The sequence below is a fragment of the Typopeltis vanoorti genome, chromosome 16 (assembly GCF_054136105.1).
Source record: "Typopeltis vanoorti isolate ZY-2024b chromosome 16, IOZ_Tvanoo_1.0, whole genome shotgun sequence".
Lineage (NCBI taxonomy): Eukaryota > Metazoa > Arthropoda > Arachnida > Uropygi > Thelyphonidae > Typopeltis > Typopeltis vanoorti.
Genome location: NC_143564.1, coordinates 3,121,267 through 3,145,260, shown reverse-complemented (window position 1 = coordinate 3,145,260; position 23,994 = coordinate 3,121,267). Strand labels below are relative to the sequence as shown.

General features: G+C 35.0%; 1 protein-coding gene across 1 annotated transcript in view; it reads right to left on the bottom strand.

The window, feature by feature from the left end:
• Tnpo-SR (transportin 3) overlaps window positions 1–23,994 on the bottom strand; it is a 605,621-nt gene that overhangs the window by 359,459 nt on the left and 222,168 nt on the right. Inside the window, exon 9 of the mRNA XM_090405918.1 lies at window positions 698–798. Within this exon, the coding sequence (XP_090262044.1) occupies window positions 698–798 (101 nt within the window). The remainder of the gene's footprint in view (window positions 1–697; window positions 799–23,994) is intronic.

Here is a 23,994-nt window from a genome sequence, read left to right as displayed (position 1 = left end):
TGAAATGTACAACTGACTATGCATTTTTTTTTTGCTATTTGATACAGTAGTGCATGTTGTCAAATGTAGTTATGACGCCTATCATGTTATTCTAAATGTAATGCTTTTTTTCTATACAATAGTGCACATTCTCTAACGTTATGCTTGCTCACTTGTGGGGGAAAAATGGCTCTGGCTTTATACTATGTCATATCAAGTGATGAAAATGACCACCTAAAACACGTGTCCTTCTTCAACAATCCTAATAAACACAAAAAGCACTTTTCAGGAGTGAATTTTGCAAATATATATCTAAACATGAAAGAAATTATGCAACACAATGACTCAAAATTTCTCTGGAGAGTGTCTCTTTGAAATGGGTGAATCATCATCCAGGCTATTCATATTAAATTATTTACCTCTATGAATTACTATTCAAATATTTACTTACAGTATTCAAAATATCCTCCACTGAACTATTTACTCTTTCTTTCCCCTTTTCCCATTATTCAAAGTTCTGTTCCCGAACTTCTTGATAACAAAAAACATTTTTCATTTTTTTTTTTAATTATGAGAGTTGATCAATTTACTTCTACAGGCACTGCCCTTCCATCTTACTGCAAGTAGCTATTAACATAAAGTACAATTCCCTCTCTCTCTTTCACTCAACATAAGAGATTTAAAGGAGAGGACAAACTATCAATGCATATAGACTTACTTATCAACATCTTCATGAACAACTGACATGTGATATGCCTCTACGAGTGAATAAACTCCTTGAAATAATGCCTGAGCTAATGCTTGATGCTTTACAGTATCCTGAAAATAATTGAAAATAAGTCAGCTATGCATGTGTAAAAAAATACAAGTACTACAATATCAAATATTTTATTTCTGACAATGCCGAGTCTAGTAGGCACAGACTGAAATATACCAATTCCTTCTCTATACTGGCTATTTTGGCATCCAAATAGCAATTAAAAAATGTAAGAGAAATCAGGCCTTCTTACTTTTAAAACCCTCATCACTGAAGAGAATTTACAAGTTTTGAAATTTTATGATTCATTTAAAAAAAAAATATATTATTATAATTTACAAGAATCCTATTAAGAGATTAGAAACTGACATGAACTTGAGCCACTGATTGCTTCAGTGCATTCAAATATTAAATTCACCAAGAGATCTTCCATTCACTAGCTTCTATGTGAATTTTAGCTGCATTGTGCATAAAATCATCATTCCTAGGTTGCCATGTCTCCATAACATTCCCAGATAACCTGAGCAGATGATCAGTGGAATTAAAATCTGCTAACAGAACTTGCCAGAAAAGATTAGTCCATTTTGAAAACCCCTACATTTTAATACCTTTTTCCTAGTAGGCTAAGGTCTATTTCAAGAGGGGTAACATGTTCAACACTACTCAACAAAGTGGTCTGCAAAGATAGTGAAATATTTCAGAGAAATCTTTACTGGATACGTCAATTAGACCAGGGTTTCCCAAACTGTATTCCGCAGAACACAAGCATTCTGAGGAAGGTGAATAAGTGTTCAGCGAAGTTCTCCTGGAATTTGTCAGTTTTGTTTTCTAAACATTTTTCATGAATAAATATTTTATAGTGGAAAAATTCTGAGGAGAATAATATTCATGAATATGTCAAAAATCTCAGACCCAGAACGCCTAATAACATCTGTGTTGAAAGTCTATTTTTCACTTGGTTAGACTATAATAAATTTACTTTAATCATTTATCCAAGTGTGAGCAAACAAAGTTTGCACCTGAAAGTATCTTCAGGAATGGGGTAAGGTGGTACAACACCAGGCAACTCGTTGCAAACCCTTTCAACGAGTTTCCCAGTGTTGTACCACCTTACCCCAGTCCTGAAGATACTTTCAGGTGCAAACTTTGTTTGCTCACACTTGAATAAAGGATTAAACATCTGTGTATCATTCATTTTCACACATCGAAACCTTTCAACATTTGGGAAAGGGAATACCGCTGTTTATGACCGGTCATAAAAACTGCCTGCAAGCAGATTACAACAATGGATGGCATATCCTCTATTCTCAAAACTGAAGGAAACGACATCTGTGTAGCAAATGTCACTGACAAGCCGTGTATTTTTAAACATAGAGGTATTCATGAATTATCGTTAATTTTCACACATCGAAACCTTTCAACAATCGGGAAAGGGAATACTGCTGTTTATGACTGGTCATAAAATTGCCTGCAAGCCAATTACAACAATGGGCAGCGTATCTTCTGTTCTCAAAACTGAACGAAATAACATCTGCGTTGCAAATGTTAGTGACCAATCAGCAAGAAAGCATAAAGAAAATTTTTCCACTGAAATTGAAGATCAAGGTAGACTGTATCCGTTCTCAGATCTAGTAATACTGAATACTTTTTTCACAAGTTCGTATTGTGGGGTGAAAGTGCTTCTTTCGAAACCGTAGTGCCGTGATTTTTTAAAAGTAATAGGCCTGCAGATTTAAATTTTAATATGAATAATAGAAAAGGGACTTTGTTTAATTTTGGTGTTAAGAAATCTCTTATTGAAGGTGTTTGTGACGCAACAGATAGTGATTCATCTACCTCCAGCCTACAAATCTATCTCCAGGATGTACAAAAGGAGAACACTACCAACACACAGGAGAAAAAGTCTGCATTTACTCGTAAGTATTTATCATCATCATCAAATTCCTGCCATGTACCCTCAAGGGGTGTACAGGATATGATAGTACTACATGAAAAAAATTACATCGTTATTAATTTCCTATCTACAATTTTCCTCCAAATCAGTCTGTTACTTGTCAAGACTGCAACATTAACAGATCTTATATTTCTATCGTCTAAGGCACTTTGTACTGTATCAATCCACCTATATCTTGGTCTTCCTCTGGGTCGTTTTCATGCCAACCTGGCAGAGAACACTTGTTTTGCTAATCTTTCCTCGCCCATTCTGTTTAAGTGACCATACCACCTGAGATTAGCTCTGCTAACGCATTCCTGGATGCTGACAATGTCAAGTTCTTTCCTAATATCCTCGTTTTTAATATGATATTGCCATTGATGCCATCTGTTCACGCCTCTAATCATTCTCAGGACTCTCATATCTGTGGTCTCTAGTCTTTGGTCAAGTGTTTTACTTCTGACTCAGCTCTCAGATCCATAAGTTAAAACTGGTTTGAACACTGTCTTGTATATAGCTAATTTGGTGTTCCGACTAATTTCTCTCTTATTCCATATGAATTTATTCAATTGACTTCCCACCATACCAGCTTTGCTGATTCTATTGTCTATTTCTATATTTAATTTACCATCTGCAGTAAAAATCATGCCTAAATAGCTGAAATGTTTTACTTGTTCCACAAGTTCTCCATTCACAACACAGTTGACATTTTCAGTGATTCTGCCTATTTTCATTGTCTTTGTCTTTTTATTGCTGACCTTCATACCATATCTATTACAACAGCTATTCAATTTAGTCAGAGAATCTTGCAGACTTGTAGCGGATGTATTTAGAAGTATAACATCATCCGCATAAAGCAAAGAGCTGACATTAACATCTCCAATTTTGATATCATGTTTAATACCACTTTCCTTCATAATGTGATCCATATAGATAATGAATAACAGAGGGGTTAATGTACATCCTTGTCTCACACCAGATTTAACATCAAACCAGTTTCCTGTACTTCCTTCAATTCTAACTGCTGACTTACAACTCAAATAAAGACTAAGTATTGCTTGATATAATGCCCCATTGACACCATACAACTGCAGCGTACTGAATAGCTTCTCTCTTGGCACCTTGTCATATGCCTTTTCCAAATCGACAAAACTTAAATACAGATCTTTGTTATATTCCCATGCTTTCTCGACTATTTGTCGTAAAGTGAAGATCTGATCCTGACAGCCTCTATTTGGCCTGAATCCAGCTTGTTCTTCACCAAGCTTTTCTTCCACAATTCTTCTCAACCGTTTCTCAAGAATACTTGCATAGATCTTGCCAGGAACACTCAGTAGGGAAATACCTCTGTAATTCTCACATTCAGTTTTATTTCCCTTTTTATATATGGGTACTATGAGAGCTCTACTCCAATCATCGGGAATTTGTCCTTCTGTCCAGGCTTTCTGAACTATGCAGTGCAGCCACTGTAAGAATTTTATACCACCATACTTGATCATTTCTGGTTGAATATCATCGACTCCTGCTGCCTTTCCACATTTCAAGCCTTTGATGGCATTTTCTACTTCAAGTATGGATATGTATTCCTGACTGCATGCCTGGGCGGTGTTTTTTACCACTGTGCTATCACTGCTTGTTTCATTGAGCAGTTTTTCAAAGTAATTACTCCATACTTCAAGGATATCTTTTTCTCCCACTTTAATGTCACCTTTATCATCTCTAATTCCTTTTACAGTACTCTTTCCTCCATTCCTAAGCTTCTTCAAGAACCTCCAGAATATTTTGCCACCTTCTTGATATTTATTTTCTATATTCTTGCCAAAGTCCTCCCATGACTTTTGTTTAGCTAGTTTTATACAGTGTTTAGCATTCTTGCATTTGTCTCTATATTCTCTAAGAGCATTAGCTGACTTATTTGACAGGAACTTTTGATATGCTTTCTTCTTTTCCGTCACTGCCTCTTTAACTTCCTGTGTCCACCAGGGAGTTCTGATTTTTTTATCCTTACACACAACCTCACCACATGCCTCTCTGGCAGAATCAATCAATGTTTTCTTCAGAGTTTGCCACTGAATCTCCAAGCTTTGATTCCTGTTCTCAAACTCTTTCATTTTTTCTTCAATAATCTTTGTGTATTTTAGTCTACAGTTCACATCTGAGAGCTGTTCAACTTTTATTTGCTTTAAAACTTTCTTACATGTTATTCTTTTCAATATGAAATTCAATTTTATCCTGCTCAAGACTAAATAGTGATCACTTCCAATTTCAAATCCTCTGTACACTCTGGTGTCCTGCACCAGGGAGAAAACATCACTATCAACAATAACATAGTCAATGAGACTTTTCTTATTCCTAGTCTCTTCACTCCATGTAAATTTGTGCACATTTTTATGTTGGAACATGGTGTTAGTAATAACCAGTCCATGTCCTGAGCAGAAATCCAACAGATATTTGCCATTATAATTAGCTTTGCTCTTTTCTCCAAATTTTCCCAAAATATTTTTGTATGTCTCACAATCATTTCCTACTCTGCTATCATTTCCTACTCTGATCCCCAACAAGGACCAACTTTTCATTTTTCATTGTGTCAGTTGCTATTTCTAAAGCGTCAAAAAATTCCTCCACTTCTACCTTAGTAGAACCTTCTGGTTCTACTAAGGTAGAAATTTGGGACTATAGGCACAAATAAGTCTCATTGTCCAGTTCCCCATTCTCATATTTGCTCACATTACTCTACTTGAGACTGACTGCCATTCAAGAAGATTAGCCTCATATTTTGTGTTGAATACTATGCTTACTCCTTCTTTTGCTCGATTGTCATTGCCTAAATATAACATTTTGTATTTATTGCTCAGAAAGATCTCACCAGTTTTGGTCTTTTTTGTTTCAGTCACCTATTATGACAATCTGGTACTTATCTAATTCCTCAGCTAGCTCCATTTCTTTGCCATTCAGGCTTCTTACGTTGATAGTACCGATCTTTAACTCTGGTGATGTTGAGTTAGGGTTTGTTTTCTCATTTGTTTCAGTAGCTGACTTTTCGTTGTTCGCCCTGGTTCTCTGGCGAAAACAACAGGGGCCTTGTTTAACCGGGCGACGCCCCAGCCGGCATGAAATTTTGTCATGTTGTACCATCATTTTTTATTTTGGTTTAACCAATAAGAATACAATTTGGTCGGCTAAATCCCAAATTGCCAGCCCATCCTCGTTCGTTCAGTATCCAAATAGATACCCAACAGGGTGCACCATGAGAAGTTGACAATTGGACATTAGGTCAGAAGCCCTGGTCGGTTCTCCGCATTCCTTTAAAGGCTATGTGGAGGTCTCCTCTCAGTTATACAGCTTTGACCCTTAAACACCCCAATAAGTATTTATAATATTATAAATTTTTGGTGATCAGAATGGGATATGTCAATGAAAATCAGCACAAATTAATTTAATGATGTTTATGTTTAATCGATGTTTAATTATTAATTAATAATCAATTATTAATTAATAATAAAAAATCAGCTATATTCAGTATAATCAGTAAAAATCAGTATAAGTCTCTGATCAGACCACACTTGGACTATTGTTCTCAGATTTGGTCTCCAGGATTTGAAGGGGATAAATTAACTGTGGAAAGGATACAAAGTTTGGTATCTACTTTGATACTGAACGAACGACGATGGGCTGGCAATTTAGGATTTAGCCGACCGAATTGTATTCTTATTGGTTAAACCAAAATAAAAAATGATGGTACAACATGACAAAATTTCATGCCGGCTGGGGCGTCGCCCGGTTAAACAAGGCCCCCGTTGTTTTCGCCAGGGAACCAGGGTGAACAGCGAAAAGTCAGCTACTGGAACAAATCTGAAAACAAACCCCAACTCAACATCACCAGAGTTAAAGATCGGTACTATCAACGTAAGAAGCCTGAATGGCAAAGAAATGGAGCTAGCTGAGGAATTAGATAAGTACCAGATCGACATAATCGGGGTGACTGAAACAAAAAAGACCAAAACTGGTGAGAGCTTTCGGAGCAATAAATACAAAATGTTGTATTCAGGCAATGACAATCAAGGAAAAGAAAGAGTAGCCATAGTATTCAACACAAAATACGAGGCTAATCTTCTTGAATGGCAGTCAGTCTCAAGTAGAGTAATATGGGCAAATATGAGAATGGGGAACTGGACAATGAGACTTATTTGTGCCTATGGTCCCACAGAAGGTTCTACTAAGGTAGAAGTGGAGGAATTTTTTGACGCTCTAGAAAAAGCAACTGACACAATGAAAAAGGAAAAGTTGGTCGTTGTTGGGGATCTAAATAGCAGAGTAGGAAATGATTGTGAGACATACAAAAATATTTTGGGAAAATTTGGAGAAAAGAGCAAAGCTAATAATAATGGCAAATATCTGTTGGATTTCTGCTCAGGACATGGGCTGGTTATTACTGGAACATGGTTATTATAACCATGTTCCAGCATAAAAATGTGCACAAATTTACATGGAGTGAAGAGACTAGGAATAAGAAAAGTCTCATTGACTATGTTATTGTTGATAGTGATGTTTTCTCCCTGGTGCAGGACACCAGAGTGTACAGAGGATTTGAAATTGGAAGTGATCACTATTTAGTCCTGAGCAGGATAAAATTGAATTTCATATTGAAAATAATAACATGTAAGAAAGTTTTAAAGCAAATAAAAGTTGAGCAGCTCTCAGATGTGAACTGTAGACTAAAATACAGAAAGATTATTGAAAAGAAAATGAAAGAGTTTGAGAACAGGAATCAAACCTTGGAGATTCAGTGGCAAACTCTGAAGAAAGCATTGATTGATTCTGCCAGAGAGGCATGTGATGAGGTTGTGTGCAAGGATAAAAAAATCAGAACTCCCTGGTGGACACAGGAAGTTAAAGAGGCAGTGAAGGAAAAGAAGAAAGCATATCAAAAGTTCCTGGCAAATAAGTCAGCTTTTACTCTTACAGAATACAGGGACAAATGCAAGAAAGCTAAACAGTGTGTAAAACTAGCTAAACAAAAGTCATGGGAGGACTTTGGCAAGAATATAGAAAATAAATATCAAGAAGGTGCAAAATATTCTGGAGGTTGTTGAAGAAGCTTAGGAATGGAGGAAAGAGTGCTGTAAAAGGAGTTAGAGATGATAAAGGTGAAATGAAAACAGGAGAAAAAGATATCCTTGAAGTATGGTGTAATTATTTTGAAAAACTGCTAAATGAAACAAGCAGTGATGACAGCACAGTGATAAAAAACACTGACCAGGCATGCAGTCAGGAATACATATCCATACTTGAAGTAGAAAAAGCCATAAGCTTGAAATGTGGAAAGGCAGCAGGAGTAGGTGATATTCGACCAGAAATGCTGAAGTATGGTGGTATAAAAGTCTTAGAGTGGCTGCACTGCATAGTTCAGAAAGCCTGGACAAAGGGACGAATTCCCGATGTTTGGAGTAGAGCTCTCATAGTACCTATATATAAAAAGGGAAATAAAACTGATTGTGAGAATTACAGAGGTATTTCCTTACTGAGTGTTCCTGGCAAGATCTATGCAAGTATACTTGAGAAACGGTTGAGAAGAATTGTGGAAGAAAAGCTTGGTGAAGAACAAGCTGGATTCAGGCCAAATAGAGGCTGTCAGGATCAGATCTTCACTTTACGACAAATAGTCGAGAAAGCATGGGAATATAACAAAGATCTGTATTTAAGTTTTGTCGATTTGGAAAAGGTATATGACAAGGTTCCAAGAGAGAAGCTATTCAATACGCTGCAGTTATATGGTGTCAATGGGGCATTATATCAAGCAATACTTAGTCTTTATTTAAGTTGTAAGTCAGCAGTTAGAATTGAAGGAAGTACAGGAAGATGGTTTAATGTTAAATCTGGTATGAGACAAGGATGTACATTATCTCCTCTGTTATTCATTATCTATATGGGTCACATTATGAAGGAAAGTGGAATTAAACCTGATATCAAAATTGGAGATGTTAATGTCAGCTCTTTGCTTTATGCGGATGATGTTATACTTCTAAATAAATCCGCTACAAGTCTGCAAGATTCTCTGACTAAATTGAATAGCTGTTGTAATAGATATGGTATGAAGGTCAGCAATAAAAAGACAAAGACAATGAAAATAGGCAGAATCATTGAAAATGTCAACTGTGTTGTGAATGGAGAACTTGTGGAACAAATAAAACATTTCAGCTACTTAGGCACAATTTTTACTGAAGATGATAAATTAAATATAGAAATAGACAACAGAATCAGCAAAGCTGGTATGGTGGGAAGTCAATTGAATAAATTCATATGGAATAAGAGAGAAATTAGTTGGAACACTAAATTAGCTGCATATAAGACAGTGTTCAAACCAGTTTTAACTTATGGATCTGAGATTTGGGTCAGAAGTAAAACACTTGAGCAAAGACTAGAGACCGCAGATATGAGAGTCCTCAGAAATATTAGAGGCATGAACAGATGGCATCAATGGCAATATGATATTAAAAATGAGGATATTATTAAAGAACTTGAGACTGTCAGCATCAAGGAATGCATTAGCAGAGCTAATCTAAGGTGGTATGGTCACTTAAGTAGAATGGGAGTGGAAAGATTAGCAAAACAAGTGTTCTCTGTCAGGTTGGCAGGAAAACGACCCAGAGGAAGACCAAGATATAGGTGGATTGATATGGTACAAAGTGCCTTAGACGATAGAAATATAAGATCTGATAATGTTGGAGTCTTGACAAGTAACAGACTGATTTGGAGGAAAATTGTAGATAGGAAGTTAGTAATGATGTAATTTTTTCATGTAGTACTGTCATATCCTGTACACCCCTTGAGGGTACATGGCAGGAATTTGATGATGATGATGACGATGAAGGATACAAAGACGGATGACAAAGATGGTTTCAGGACTGTACAAGGATAGTTACGAGGATCGGCTGAGGGAATGTGGACTGCAGAGTTTGGTGGATAGAAGAAGGAGAGGTGATATGATTAAGACTTTTAAACTGTTGAGAGGTGGTTACACGGTTGACACTGGGGAGTTCTTTCACTTCGTTGAACAGCGGGAAGGAGTGATGACAAGAGGCCATCCCTGGAAGTTACGAAAGGAAACTGTGAGCAAGAGGGTGAGGAGTGGTTTCTTTGCGTGGAGGGTGGTTGAACCGTGGAATGCACTGTCTGATGGAGTGGTGAGAGCGAGAACGGTCAATGAGTTTAAGGAGTGGTATGATAGACTTTGTGTTTCTTAGGGGGGGGGGATCTCCCCTCGATGAGTCTTGACAGACTTTATGTTCTTAGGAAGGACCTCCCATGATGAGTCTTTCGATTCCATGGAGGCCTGAATAATAATAATAAAATTAACAATTATTATTAATTAATGCATTACAAAATAACCAAGGTATTCCATGAAAATTTCAGGATTTGTGAAGTGTTCCGTCGTAGGAAAAGTTTGGGAAACACTGAATTAGACTATGGTTCCACCAATCATTGCCTCAGATCACCCGGGGAAAAAATCTACAGACACTCTAGGAGTTATAAGACATCCCAACAGATAACCTAGGAATCTTGCAAATTTAAGCACAATGAGGGATGGATAAATGTTAGATTGTAGAATTTATCCATCCCTCAAAGATGATATTAAGGACAAACCATATTCCATAAAACATTTCTTCAAACTATGTTACTACTAATGATCTACAATGTATTCATGAGATGAAGCAGCTGGTTTTCACTGACATCACTTTTGCTGTACAATCTCAACCTAGCAAGAAATGTTAGGCCATATGACAAGCTGTTACAATCCATGAGTCCAATTCTTCTGTTGTATACACTTAATGAAAGTAGATTTTATAATTTCTGTCTTTGAAATGAAATTTGTTCTGAAGCTCTGTGTGACAAAAAATGTTATAAGGACTGGCATATTCAAGGTGGGGAAAACTATACAGATAAACATCAAACTACCAAACATATAAACAGAGCAGCATGTGTGTGTGTGTGTGTGTTGATACTAATCTCATGCAGAAAATAATGCAGAATGTCTCGCACAGAATACTGTTCATGAGTTATAAGTTGTAAATAGAGAAGGAACCAGCTCATGTTCTTAAACTACAGGTTGCAATGCTATCTGAAGAAGGTTCTTCTGGAGACTAGATAAAGAGAAAAGGAAGAAGGTTCTTCTGGAGAATAGATAAAGAGAAAAGGAAGGAAATGGTAAGTTGAAGAACAACAATGATATGGGTGTTGAACAGCTACTACTCACAGTTTTTATAAATTTCAAGATAAGTGCAGGAATGACAGGTGTTCTGTTTAGTTCTCTAATTTCAAATCCTATCTATAGTGAGGCTGATGACATTCTATTCCTCTTCTTCAACTGACACACCAAGCAGTCTCAATCATTCAATTCTTCATGATATTCCACAACCAATGACTTAAATAATGAGCTCCTTGCCAATCTCCAGCAGGCAAAAAACAATCTAGTGAACTTCATAGTCTAATCCAGTGTTTTCCAACCTTTTTGATGTCGCAGACCCCTGTAGCGAATGTTAATTCACCGCAGCCCCCATAAAATCCAAAATGGAAATTTTTTATATTTTACATATCATAAAGGTGAAGTAATAAAATTACAATTTTACAACACTAAATGTGTCATTTATGACAATGCAATACTGTTATAAATGGAAATATTCGGAAGAATATGAACATGTCAATTAGGCCAGGTGTGAACAACAGATGTGAGCAACATGATAAGATAAAGTTTAATGAAAATAAATTATCCTGCGGACTCCCTTTGAATTACTCGTGGACCACCGGGGGTCTGCGGACTACAGGTTGAGAAACACTGGTCTAATCTTATTTCTCGCAAGAAAGAGCACTTCACTTTCCCCTACCTTTGATAACACACAGGTCTCCAGATGGGTAAGATGAGATTAGCGTCTCCTGGCACCAACACATCAAATCTATAACTTCCTCAGACAAAAATTTGATCTCTTTTTCCAGTGAAGACTACTATCACATATGTGACTGCTAACTACTACACAAATCCAAAATATACCCAACCTTAGAATACTGTTCTAATGTTTGGAGGGGTGTACAAAAAAAACTGAAATATGTAATGCATTTTGGGGAAGGCATTCTGGTTAACAGATGATTGCTTTCTTTTAACATATTTCAATCATCTTCTCATAAATGTTATGTTTCTAACATATCTCTATAGGCATTTCATCTAGGCATTTTTCAGCCAAAATGACAATCATCATTCAACCATTTTCCTATTAAAGCCCATAAAAATTCAGGTAGTTAACATCGATGTGCAGTTCAGCCTCAAACTTTATCAAAGCAACTCTTTATTCTCTTTAATTCCATCTGCTTACACTTTTGAACAGTAATCCTCAACTATTTTCTCTAAAGACTACAACATCAACATTTTTTGATGAAAATTACTATTCATCAAAAGACTCATTCTTTTCTCTTGACCATTTACCTCACACATGACAATGTGCTATAGGTTTTGCAACTTCCAGGTCTGATATTAAAAAATAATATCAGAACTGCACAAACATGGGATGTTTGTGCAGTTCCTTGGATGGCAGACAATTTGTGTCAGTAAATGCGAGACCAAGACCACCCTACTTGTTGGATATCTTAAGAGGAGACAACACTCATCATCATGAGTGTCGTCTCCTTCCAGGAGGTTGACTACCATGTCTCTCTACCAATGCCTCTCTTGCACATTCCTCATATGTACTACTAGAACAGTTTTCCTAAGCACTACAACCTTTAGTTGTTTAAAAAATATATACATATATTAACAGGTTCCTTCTTTCTTCTTGACCGCCTGCCCATACACAGCAGTAAGTGAGGGGAGAAAAAATGTTCAGTCCATTTTGGTAGAATAGTTAGGCAAAGATTTTTAAGACATACATAGGTGAGAAACTTCTGACATTCAACTAAAAGATGAACTGATCAGATGAAGGAAAAGCAACAAGCTAAAAAGTCTATAGCTGAAAAAGAAGAAAAAATAGTTAAATGACAAATGCTTGCACTGAAGTGAGAATTCATTTGCTTCAATATAATGGTTCTGAATGGAGATGCATGAAATGCAGTATGTTATTTGATTAACTACTGGTGGGTAGGATCCAACTATCAAATTTCTTGTATTTTAATAAAATACAAAAAATCATTAACCAACCAATGTTACAAAAGTACTATAGTTTTACAAAAAAAAAAAAAAAAAAAAAACATTTCGTGGATGGGAGTCACATAAAAAAAAATGGTATAGAGAAAGTAAGAAACATTACTCGACATCCCATGTTACAGAGGACAGGATATGAGGGGTGTACAATGATCTTTCGTGCTCTACTCTGACAACTGCCTTTTGCCATGAATTCAGAAACTACTCCTCAGTAAGTATTCTGTTATAAAGTAAGAGAAGAAAATCCACAGAAGCTAGCATAAGATCTTATAATGGATAGCAACAAAAGTTATGTTATTACTGACATGGAAGAGTAAGAGTGTTTATTTTTCCTGAATAAATAGCTGATTATATGGCTCTATCTTGTGTGAAGTGAAATTAAGCTGCTATTTCTCTTATCATTTACTGAGTGTTGAATATCAACTTGGGGGGGGAGGGGTATTAACTGTTGCTGGTATTCTTACAAAGCTTTCACTCTGGTATGCTTGCAAATGATTGAGAATGGCAGCTAAACATCTATTATGTTGATCAAAGAATGATGTATAGATCTAAATATCAAAAGTAAGTAGTCAACATAATGATAAAATTGTTATACAGTAACAGATTAATACTTACATGAGGAAAATTACTGTATATTCCTGCGTATAAGTCGACTTTTCAGCATTGAAAAAAGTACTAAATTTTTTAGGTTGACTTACACGCCGGGTCAAAAATTGATTGCTTTCCAAGAAAAAACTAGTACGTATCATACTCTGTTAAATTTATTAGCAATATACAAAAAGGGTAAATAAGTAAAAATATTTCAACTTATATCAAATTTATTTACAGAAAAAATTATTTACATGTTATATAATTATTTATTTACAAAAGAAAATAGGTAGGTAACTACATAATTAAAATTTAATTTTCACTGTCTGAATGTATGAAAAGTTCATTGTGCTCTGATCCTGTAATTTCTTTCGGTATATAGTCATATAAATTGTGTTTGTTTTCTCCATCAGATTTAGCATCGATTTCGTCATCATTGTAAACAAAATCATCTTCCGAACCATCTAATTTGTTAAATATAGCACATTTTTTAAAAGATTTTATTACTGTATCTGGTTTTATTTCATCCCATGCTTTCGCTACCCATTCACACATAGTTACCAAAGACGCATGTCGTTGCTAGCTTTCCAAGAAAAAACTAGTACGTATCATACTCTGTTAAATTTATTAGCAATATACAAAAAGGGTAAATAAGTAAAAATATTTCAACTTATATCAAATTTATTTACAGAAAAAATTACTTACAAATTATATAACATGTAATTATTTACAAAAATAATTACATGTTATATAATTATTTATTTACAAAAGAAAATAGGTAGGTAACTACATAATTAAAATTTAATTTTCACTGTCTGAATGTATGAAAAGTTCATTGTGCTCTGATCCTGTAATTTCTTTTGGTATATCGTCATTTAAATTGTATTCGTTTTCACCATCAGATTTAGCATCATATTTCATCATCATTGTAAACAAAATCATCTTCCGAACCATCTAATTTGTTAGATATAGCACATTTTTTAAAAGATTTTATTACTGTATCGGGTTTTATTTCATCCCATGCTTTCACTACCCATTCACACATAGTTACCAAAGACGCATTTGTCCTCCTTTTGTGTAACTTCTCTCTCCTTCTTGCATTCTACTGTTTTCGTAAACTGTCTTTAAATGGCTTGTTTATACAAACATCCAATGGTTGCATTAGTGAAGTTAACCCACTTGGAATCACTGCCATATTGGTATTATTCTCTTTTAATAAAGATTTTGTGTTCTCCGTTAAATGGGTTTGAACATGTCCCACACTAAAAGACTGTTTGGATTTTTTAATGCACCTTGTCGTGTATTCCAAAATTTGTTTTATCCACAGCTTAACTCTTGCTCGTCCATCCAACCATTCTCATGAACATGGACAAAAACGTTTCTTGGAATTTTGATCTTTGGCATTGTTTTTCTTTTAAAAATTATCATAGGTTTTAATTTAGTACCATCAGCCATACAAGCAAGTACAACTGTGAAATGGCTTTTTTCATGTCCAGTTGTTTTTAAAGAAATAGTTTTACTTCCTTTCAATTCTACTATTCTATTCCCAATCATGTCAAACATAACTGGAGTTTCATCTATATTTCCGATTTGAGACAATAAATAATTTTTTTGTTTTCTTTTAGCAATTATGAATCTTTCAAAACTTAGTAACTTATCATCCAAATCCTTTGGCAGCTTCTGTGCGATTTGCGTTTTTAGTCGAATCACTAAATTTTTCCTTTCCATAAACTGGCTACTACACCAACTCACTGTAGCTTCGAAGTTTTCGCTGTCCTTTTTATTTGCTTTGCTCCACTTCAAAGCAAATAAACTAATATTATTTCTCATTATAATGAGTCCATTTTGGCAATTTTCTCGAACCCAATCCGCAACATTATTTTCCAGAATAGGCCACTTACAAATTCCTTTCCATTATGCGCACTTATTTTTTGGCATTTTCATTATTAAAGTTTATTTTTTTCTCCAATCACGAACTAGTTTTTCATTTACTCCGAACTAACGTGCAGCAACACAATATTTTCTTTTGCAAATTTAATCACTTTGCACTTAAAACTAGCATCATATTTCATTCTTTTAAAAGGAGCCAAGTTCACTATTGGTCAACTGATCAATACGAAAAAGAAATTTTTCGAGTCAACTTATACGACGAGTATGCTATAAAAACTCAAAAAATTCCAATATCAACTTATACGCCAGAATATACGGTATTGATTTTAGTTTCATATTGCAAGTGCTCGTGTAATTTAGTGCTCTTGTGAAATTAGTGATTTTTATCTGTTTTGTTGCGATTTTTTATTGGAAAATTAAAGTATTATAGTGTATTAGTGTAAATTTTCATGTTTTTAGAGTATTAATATATTTATTGTGATATTTATTGTACGGTATTATCAGCATGGCACCAATGCAATGAACAACGGTAGCAAAGACCAGGTTGTCCGGTGATATGAATTTGTGGGATATTATTCAGTACAGCATATGTGAAATGTATGCATCGAGAAAATTAAAGAACATGTGAAAGGAAATTGAAACTGGAGAGAGAGAGTACGTATTAAGAATTTTGAAAGTGAGTGTCTGTTAGGTGATGAGAACGCAACAAATACCAATAAGATGGAAAATTATGTTAATCATAATGTTGAACGTACGACCATAGAAATAGAGAAGAACGAAATGGATATCAATAAAGAAATAGTGTAAATATATGGTACTTTCTTATTGTTGTTACTTTTTATTGTTTTTTGTTTATTATTGTTTTATCCCATCTACGCTGCGATGTTGTATTAACTTATGTTGTGCTTACTTATCTGGTTATTATTCTACTCTATCTCTCAATTAATATTCTACCTTCGGTGACTCTGTACTCCTTACACCTGAGAGCAATGGAAATTTATTTTATTTTCTGACTGTGCCATGCCTTGACGTGGTACAAGGAATATTAGTACTTCCGGTAGATCCTAATCATACACAAAAATGTCCTCTCTTATCCCAAAAAAACAAAATTTTACAGTCGTGGCTTCTATTAGTCCTCTACCATAACCTTTAACTATCATTTAGTGTCCCACCTATAGGATCAAATTATTTGGGATCAGTGCATTGCAAAGTGAGATTAGACAACACTCTGATTATAATTAACAAACATGTTTAATAGCTACAAAATTCAGAGAATATTACAATACATAAATCAGGGGAATTTCCCTCTGTAATCTCAGTTCTAGTTATGCAAATTATAAAACTCTTAAAGCAATATCTTGTAATTATTCAATTAGTTTATAATATTCACTTCAGCTTATATCTTAACCTCAATTTCAAATAATGGTATGACATAAACAACAAAATAAACACATTAGCACAAAAGATATTGGGAATACATACAATTATCAAATTGATCTCTTAGCCCAAACTACTCCTTAGGAAATTAGCTTTACTCAGTTCCATACCTTTTCACAAATTCAATCATATAATTGCACTAGTTATGCATAGGTTATATTTATCTTATTCTATCAATCCTAGCAGTCCATTAGGAATTTCTCTTACATCACAAGTTTAACAGTATACAATAAAATGACTCACATGAACTCCTTCTTTTCTCCGGTGCACTTTTCTTCTCTGCTTGTCATTGGCATTCTAAGTTTCCTTTTCTGTCTTGTGTTTTGAATTCCCTCCTTCAGGGTCTTTGAGTACCAATGAAACCGTCAAGTCAGCTAGCAAGATATGTGGAGAGGTTTCCCGGTGTCTGGAACGATCGGACGACAGATCACAGATGTCGGGGCATGTGCAGACTTGGCTGAGTGGCAAAGCATCTGGTCCAACTGGGCACAATTTCTTAAGTTAATTGCCTCTGGTTATCCTCATTACTGAACTTGAGCAGCTCATGGAAGATCAATCTCCATTTTCCTCCCTCGGACTTCTCCGCATCTGGCTACCGTTCCCTCTCAAACCTTTCTCTCGATGTCGGTCCTTGATGTCGATCTCCCCCCCAAAAAAAAACTTCCTCAAGATCCATGCCTTATATGTCCCTCTCTCCTCAAACCTTGGGTTAAGTTTTGGAATCCCCTTACTTTCCCATGCAAATCTTGCATACAGTTATGAGAACCCCAGACATCATCTTGTGACTCTTGGTTCTTGAACTTTCACCGACTTCTTATGTCTCCCCCTTTCATGTCTTTAATCTGATTTTAGTGGCCTGCAAAACTTACATTTGATTCTCGCCGCCCCTTTCTGTGCTGACCTTGAAGGTCACCTGAGATTGAACTCGTAAACAAAATTCAAACAACCTTCCGATTCCAAAGCGTTGCCCTTGGCTTCACTAATTTTACATCCTTTGTTTAAGCAAGGATCAAGCTAATTCCCTTTGGGCTTTTCATATTCTATACACAATAGTTTACAAAAACGAATAAAAATATTTGTACAAGGTTTCAAGATGTGACCTTTCTGTAAAAAGTCAATGCATTAAACGGAAGAAAATTTATGCGGCATCGAGTTTTTACAATAGCGTGCTTAAATGATATCCTTTATAGGACAAAGCTCAAAATTGAAAACCTGCAGAAGCAGCAAGAGTTAAGCATGGCTGAAAACAGAAAGAAGCAGGTAATCTGAAAGAATAATAAAGATCGACAGAACAAACAAGAAAAAAAAAGTTAAGGAGAAAATTATGTATGGAGACTCAATAATCAGGGTGTACTTAACAAAAGTATGACAAAATCGTGTTTCCCGGGAGCAAAAATTCACAATATTAGCCACGCCATCGGATGCAAAAAGGTAAGTCAAAGGAAATGATTGTCTTGGTTGGTGAATGACTTAGGAGACGAGAAGTATTCTATGAGGGAGGATGTAAAGGAGCTGTTAGAAGAGGCAAAGCTGAAGAGCAAGAAGATGAAGATTGTATGTCTCCTACCACGTTATGATAGAGACGAACTGAGGAGGAAAGCATTTATAGTCAATGAGTCTATATGTAGACTGTGCAAAAGGAATGATGTAGAATATGTAGATCTGTGGTCTCTGTTTGACAGAAAGAAGGATTTGCACAATGTGGATGGACTGCATCTGAATGGTTTTGGTGTTAGCTCTCTCCAGATGCCTTTGTTCACAAAGTATGCTGACATACAAATTCAGGAAAACTTAAGCAATTAGGGTGGAAGCAAGTGAGTTTGTGTGAAGGCACCCATGAAGTGAGTGAGTGTGAGAATGACCAAGTGAGGAATCTAGTCTCTCAAGCAAAAATACTGAATAAGGTAGTCAATTCAGAAAGCAAAGATGGGTGGGGAAATAAAGGGATGTTGCCATGTCTATATACTAATGCCAGAAGTATCAGGAATAAGAGGGAGGAATTTTTGGCATTGGACAGTGCAACCTTGTCAAAAGTTATAGGCATTAGTGAGACTTGCCAAACGCAGATGATGTAGTTACAGAAATTGAATATGAAGGGTTTAGTATTTTCAGGGAAGATAGAGAAGATAAGATGCAGGGAGGGGAGAGATGGGGGAGAAGTACTGCTGATGACAGCAGATGAATTGCAACCAAAAAGAATAGGAGACAGGCAGGAGGATAGCTGTTCATTTGAAGCAATCTGGCATGAGATTAAGACCAATAAGACAAAATATATGGTTGGTAGTTGCTATAGGCCAGGGAGTTCCACAGATGATCTGAAAGACATGCATCGCAAAATTAGTACAATGAGAAGTTGGGTGATTATTATGGGGGACTTCAACTATGGAGATATAGAGTGGAAGGAAAAAAAATCACATGGCAGGAAGGAAACAGAATTTATACACCTGCTGAGGGATAATTACTTAAGGCAGCATGTGATGGAGGGGATGAGGGGGGTGAGAAAGTATCGGACCTGGTCATAGGATCAGAAGAGTTATCCATAACCGAGGTGACAACATTGCCTCCAATTGGTGAAAGTGACCATGAGGTCTTGACTTAGGAGATTGTAAAACATGAGGAACATGCTATCAAGAAGGGGTATTTGTGGAACGACAGGTGATTATGACATGCTTAGGAAAATGCTTAAATCTGTAACATGGCATAAAACGCTGCAGGATAAGGATGTTAGTAGTGCATGGGATATAGTTAAGGGGCATCTAGTGGAAGCAGTATTAAATTGTACACCTAGGGTAAGGAGAGTTATCAGGTAGGATTTAGACGGATGAATAATATCATTAAGCACAAGCTGCAGAAGAAAAAAATGCTGTGAAGGGGATATAAAGAGAAAGGTGACCAGAAACTCACGAACAGTACAAGGCTCAGGCAAGAAAGATAACCAGCATGGCAAGGAAGGCAAAATGAGATTATGAGAATAAGCCAGCTGAGCAGGCCAAAGGAAATCCCAAAGAGTTCTTTCATTATGTGGCAAGTAAGGATGAATAACTAGATAGAATAGTTGATTTACTGAGCGACCACTTTGCAAGCATATATCTTCCTAGATATATGCTTGCATATATCTAGGAAGGGAGGCAAACTGCTTTTACTTAAGTGACAGACACTAATCTGGGAACAGAAATGGATTGGAGGTTCTTAGGATATTGCAGAATCTCAATGTAAATACAGCTGTGGGATAAGAGGATATCAGCTACGGTTTTGCAAGCATGTGCAAGGGAACTGGCAATGCCTTTGACTAAGTTCTTTAATTTAAGTCTTAGCTCTTTTAGAGTTCCAAAGGAGTGGAAAAAGGGCAAAATGATTCCTTTGTATAAGGGAGGTTCTAAGACTATAGTAGCAAATTATAGATCAATCAGTATCTCAGGCATGGTGGTAAAAGTACTAGAAAAATTGGTAAAAATTGGAACTGGAACGAGTTGCCAAAAGGTGTCTCACATTATTATTAAATTACTCTCGATTTAGAGAAAGATGTTGAAAGTTTTTTTTCCACTTGGTTAGACTATAATAAATTTAGTTTAATCCTTTATCCAAGTGTAAGCAAACAAAGTTTGCACCTGAAGTATCTTCAGGACTGAAGCAACTCGTGGTAAAGGTGGACCAAGCTCTCATCACTCCTTGTCTAGTATCTCCCATAACGCAAAGCACATTAAGGTGAGACACCTTTTGGAAACTCGTATATGACTTCTCCATTGCTTCCACCGTGGTATCACCACCTCTAGGTCCCACTAACCAGACCTCAATAAAGGTCGAAACAGGTCTGGGTAGTGGCCCTTCCTTTAATGCAGTGTTTCCCAAACTTTTGCTACGACGAAATACTTCACAAATCCTGAAATTTTCATGGAACACCTTGGTTATTTTGTAATGTATTAATTAATAATTAATTGTTAATTTAGCTGATTTTTATTGATCATTAATTATTAATTAATTAAACATAAACGATGTTTATGTTTAATTAACAATGGATGCTGAGGATACGGCATCCATTGTTATAATCCGCTTGCAGGCAATTTTTATGACCGGTCATAAACAGCGGTATTCCCTTTCCCAAATGTTGCGAGGTTTCGATGTGTAAAAATTAATGATAATTCATGAATACTTCCACGTTTAAAAATACACGGCTTGGTTACTAACATTTGCTACACAGATGTTATTAGGCATTCTGGGTATGAGCTTTTCGACATATTCACGAATATTATTCTCCTCAGAATATTTTCACTATAAAATATTTATTCATGAAAAATGCTTAGAAAACTAAAATGACAAATTCCAGGAGAACTTCTCGTGGAACACAGTTTGGGAAACCCTGCTTTAATGCATTGCATTATACATGTCTGCAAAAAGATGTGCTTTGCATTATGGGAGATACTAAGACAAGTAGTGATGAGAGCTTGGTCAACCTTTACTACGAGTTGCCTAAGTCCTGAAGATGCTTCAGGTGCAAATTTTGTTTGCTTACACTTGGATAAAGGATTAAACTAAATTTATTATAGTCTAACCAAGTGGGAAAAAAACTTCCAACATCTTTCTCTAAATCCAGTGTAATTTAATAATAAGGTGTTCATTTTAGAAATTATGGACTTTATAACCGTGTTATAAATAACTCTTTTAATATCCCAACATTTCGATCTTCATATTAAGATCATCATCAGGAGCATATACAAATATACAGCACAAGCTAAGTTACATTACATACAGTAAACTAGAGAAACAATGAACTGATCACAAGTTATTCTACTGGAATGACCTTCAGTGAAAAAAAAAAAAAATTAATTATTTATAAACTACATCAAGCTAAAATTCTATTTATGATGACATGAATAAACATTCTTTCTTACAGATAGTTTTCTTTCAGTAACAATAATGTTCTGTTTTATTTATTTTATTTTTTATTGATTTTTTTTTAAAGCATTACAATTGTTATTTCTGATTTAAGATCCTGGATTTTCTAGTCCTGTTTATAGTTGCTCTCAAAGAGGAAGGTTGAATGGGGTCGAATATATGCCTTCCATATGTTTGAGATTTTTAGACCATCATTATTGTTCAGATTGTGGTGGTTGGTAATAATCTCACAGGCTTCCTTAAGTTTGCGTTCATACCATGTTTTGGTGTCATCATCATAACACTAATTATGGGTATAAGACCACATTGGTCTCATTATCCATCCAATATCCTTTTTTTAAGGTCTACCCTGCCTTCTCTTTCCAATTGGCTTATATTTTAGTATTTGTTTTGGATGTCGGGTGTTGGCCATTCGGTTTACATGTTCAAACAATTTTTTTGTTTATAATTGTTTAGTTTTTCTTCTATTGATTTTGTTTTTAGTTCTTTTAAAATGTCTTCGTTCCTTTTTTTGATCTAATAATGTATATGCAGTTCTTCTCATAAATCTCATTTCACTTGTTTTTATTCTTTGTTTATCTTGCTTGTTTATTGCCCAAATTTCACTGCCATATAATAATGTGGGCACTGCTAAACTACTGTATATTTTCACACAAGTTTCTTTTTGAACTATATTTGGGTTAAGTGTTCTATTTATCGGGCCTATAATCTGTAAAAATTTTGAAGTTTTTAATTTTGTCTTTTTCTCCTTCATATGATATTTCACATCCAAGATAAATGAAAGTATTTATCTGTTCTATTATTTTATTAATAACTATTTTGCTTCTAACTGGCATTTGTCCACAAAATGCCATTGTTTTAGTTTTATCTATGGAAAATTTCATTCCAAACTGTTCTACTATAATGTTTAAATTATATATTGCTCTTTGTAAATTGTCTTCCTTATCTGATATTATTACCTGATCATCTGCAAATAATAGTGTATTTATTTTGTTATTGCAGGAAATTTTTATATCTTGATTGTTTAAGGTGTTCCACTGTATTAATATTGCATTAATGTAAATATTGAAAAATGTCGGAGACAGAGGGCATCCCTGTCTTACTCCTTGGTTTATAGATTGTTTTTCAGACAATCTTTTCATTTATTTTTATTTTATTATCTTTGTATATATTCAATATTGCATGTAGTAAAATATCAAGTGTATTTATTCTTTATAATATATCAAACAATATATATATTTTTACTTTGTCAAATGCTTTTTCATAATCTATAAACAAAAGATGAGTTTCCAAATTAAATTCTCTTCTTTTTTCTATAAGTAGTTTTAAACAGAAAGCTGCATCCGTTGTGGAGCGTCCTTTTCTAAATCCATTTTGACATTCTAATAATATTTTTTCACTGTATATTTTTAGTTTTTCATTAAATATTCTGCTATATATTTTGTAGCATGTATACAATAGACTAATACTTCTGTAATTAGCAGATTTTGTTTTATCCCCCTTTTTAAATATAGGTATTACTATGCTTGTATTCCATTCTATTGGTATTTGTATATATTTTATTTAAAAATTTTAGTAATCTTTGATGAAATTTTTTTCCAACAAATTTATACAGTTCAGATTGTATCCCATCTTCTCCTGCTGATTTGCCATTTTTTTATTTTATTTAGGTTGTCCTTTAATTCTTTCATTGTTATAGTATGCCCACCGTTTGTAGGTCTCTCCTTGGCATTTTGCTAAGAAGTCAATTCATGCTGAAGGGGAGAAAGAAATGAAGGATGTACGAATTGGTCACCAACATGCGAAATCACGTGCTTTCTTGTCTTGTCGCTGTACTAGTACTAGCTTGATTTTTGTTGTGGCTTTTTTGCATTATTTTTTTATTATTAATTTGTATGATGGATCCAGTACAGTCAACAAGTTTTGTTGTTAAACATTCTAGTAGCTCTTGCAAAAGAATATTGAATAATGTGCTGACATTCTGCGAAAAAGAATTGTTAAAAGGCTGTCTCCTTGTTCCGCTTTCTCAAGTCATAAAACGTGCAAGTGCAACTATGGGCGTATCGGGGTCAACTGTTAAAAGAATTCGTAGGGAATCAAAAGGTGAAGGTAAGCCAAAATTTAAATCTCCTAAAAAAAGCACCAGAGAAAGAAAACCATCGAAACCGTAGCTTTAAATGATTTTGATGTAGACGATATAAGAAGAATTATTCACGAATTTTACATGAAAAATTCATGAATTTTTCACGTACAATTCGTGGTCGAGAAAAGAGTGCCAACTGTTCCAAAATTGATTCCTGTGCTTAAAGAAAAAATTAACTTTCCTTGGAA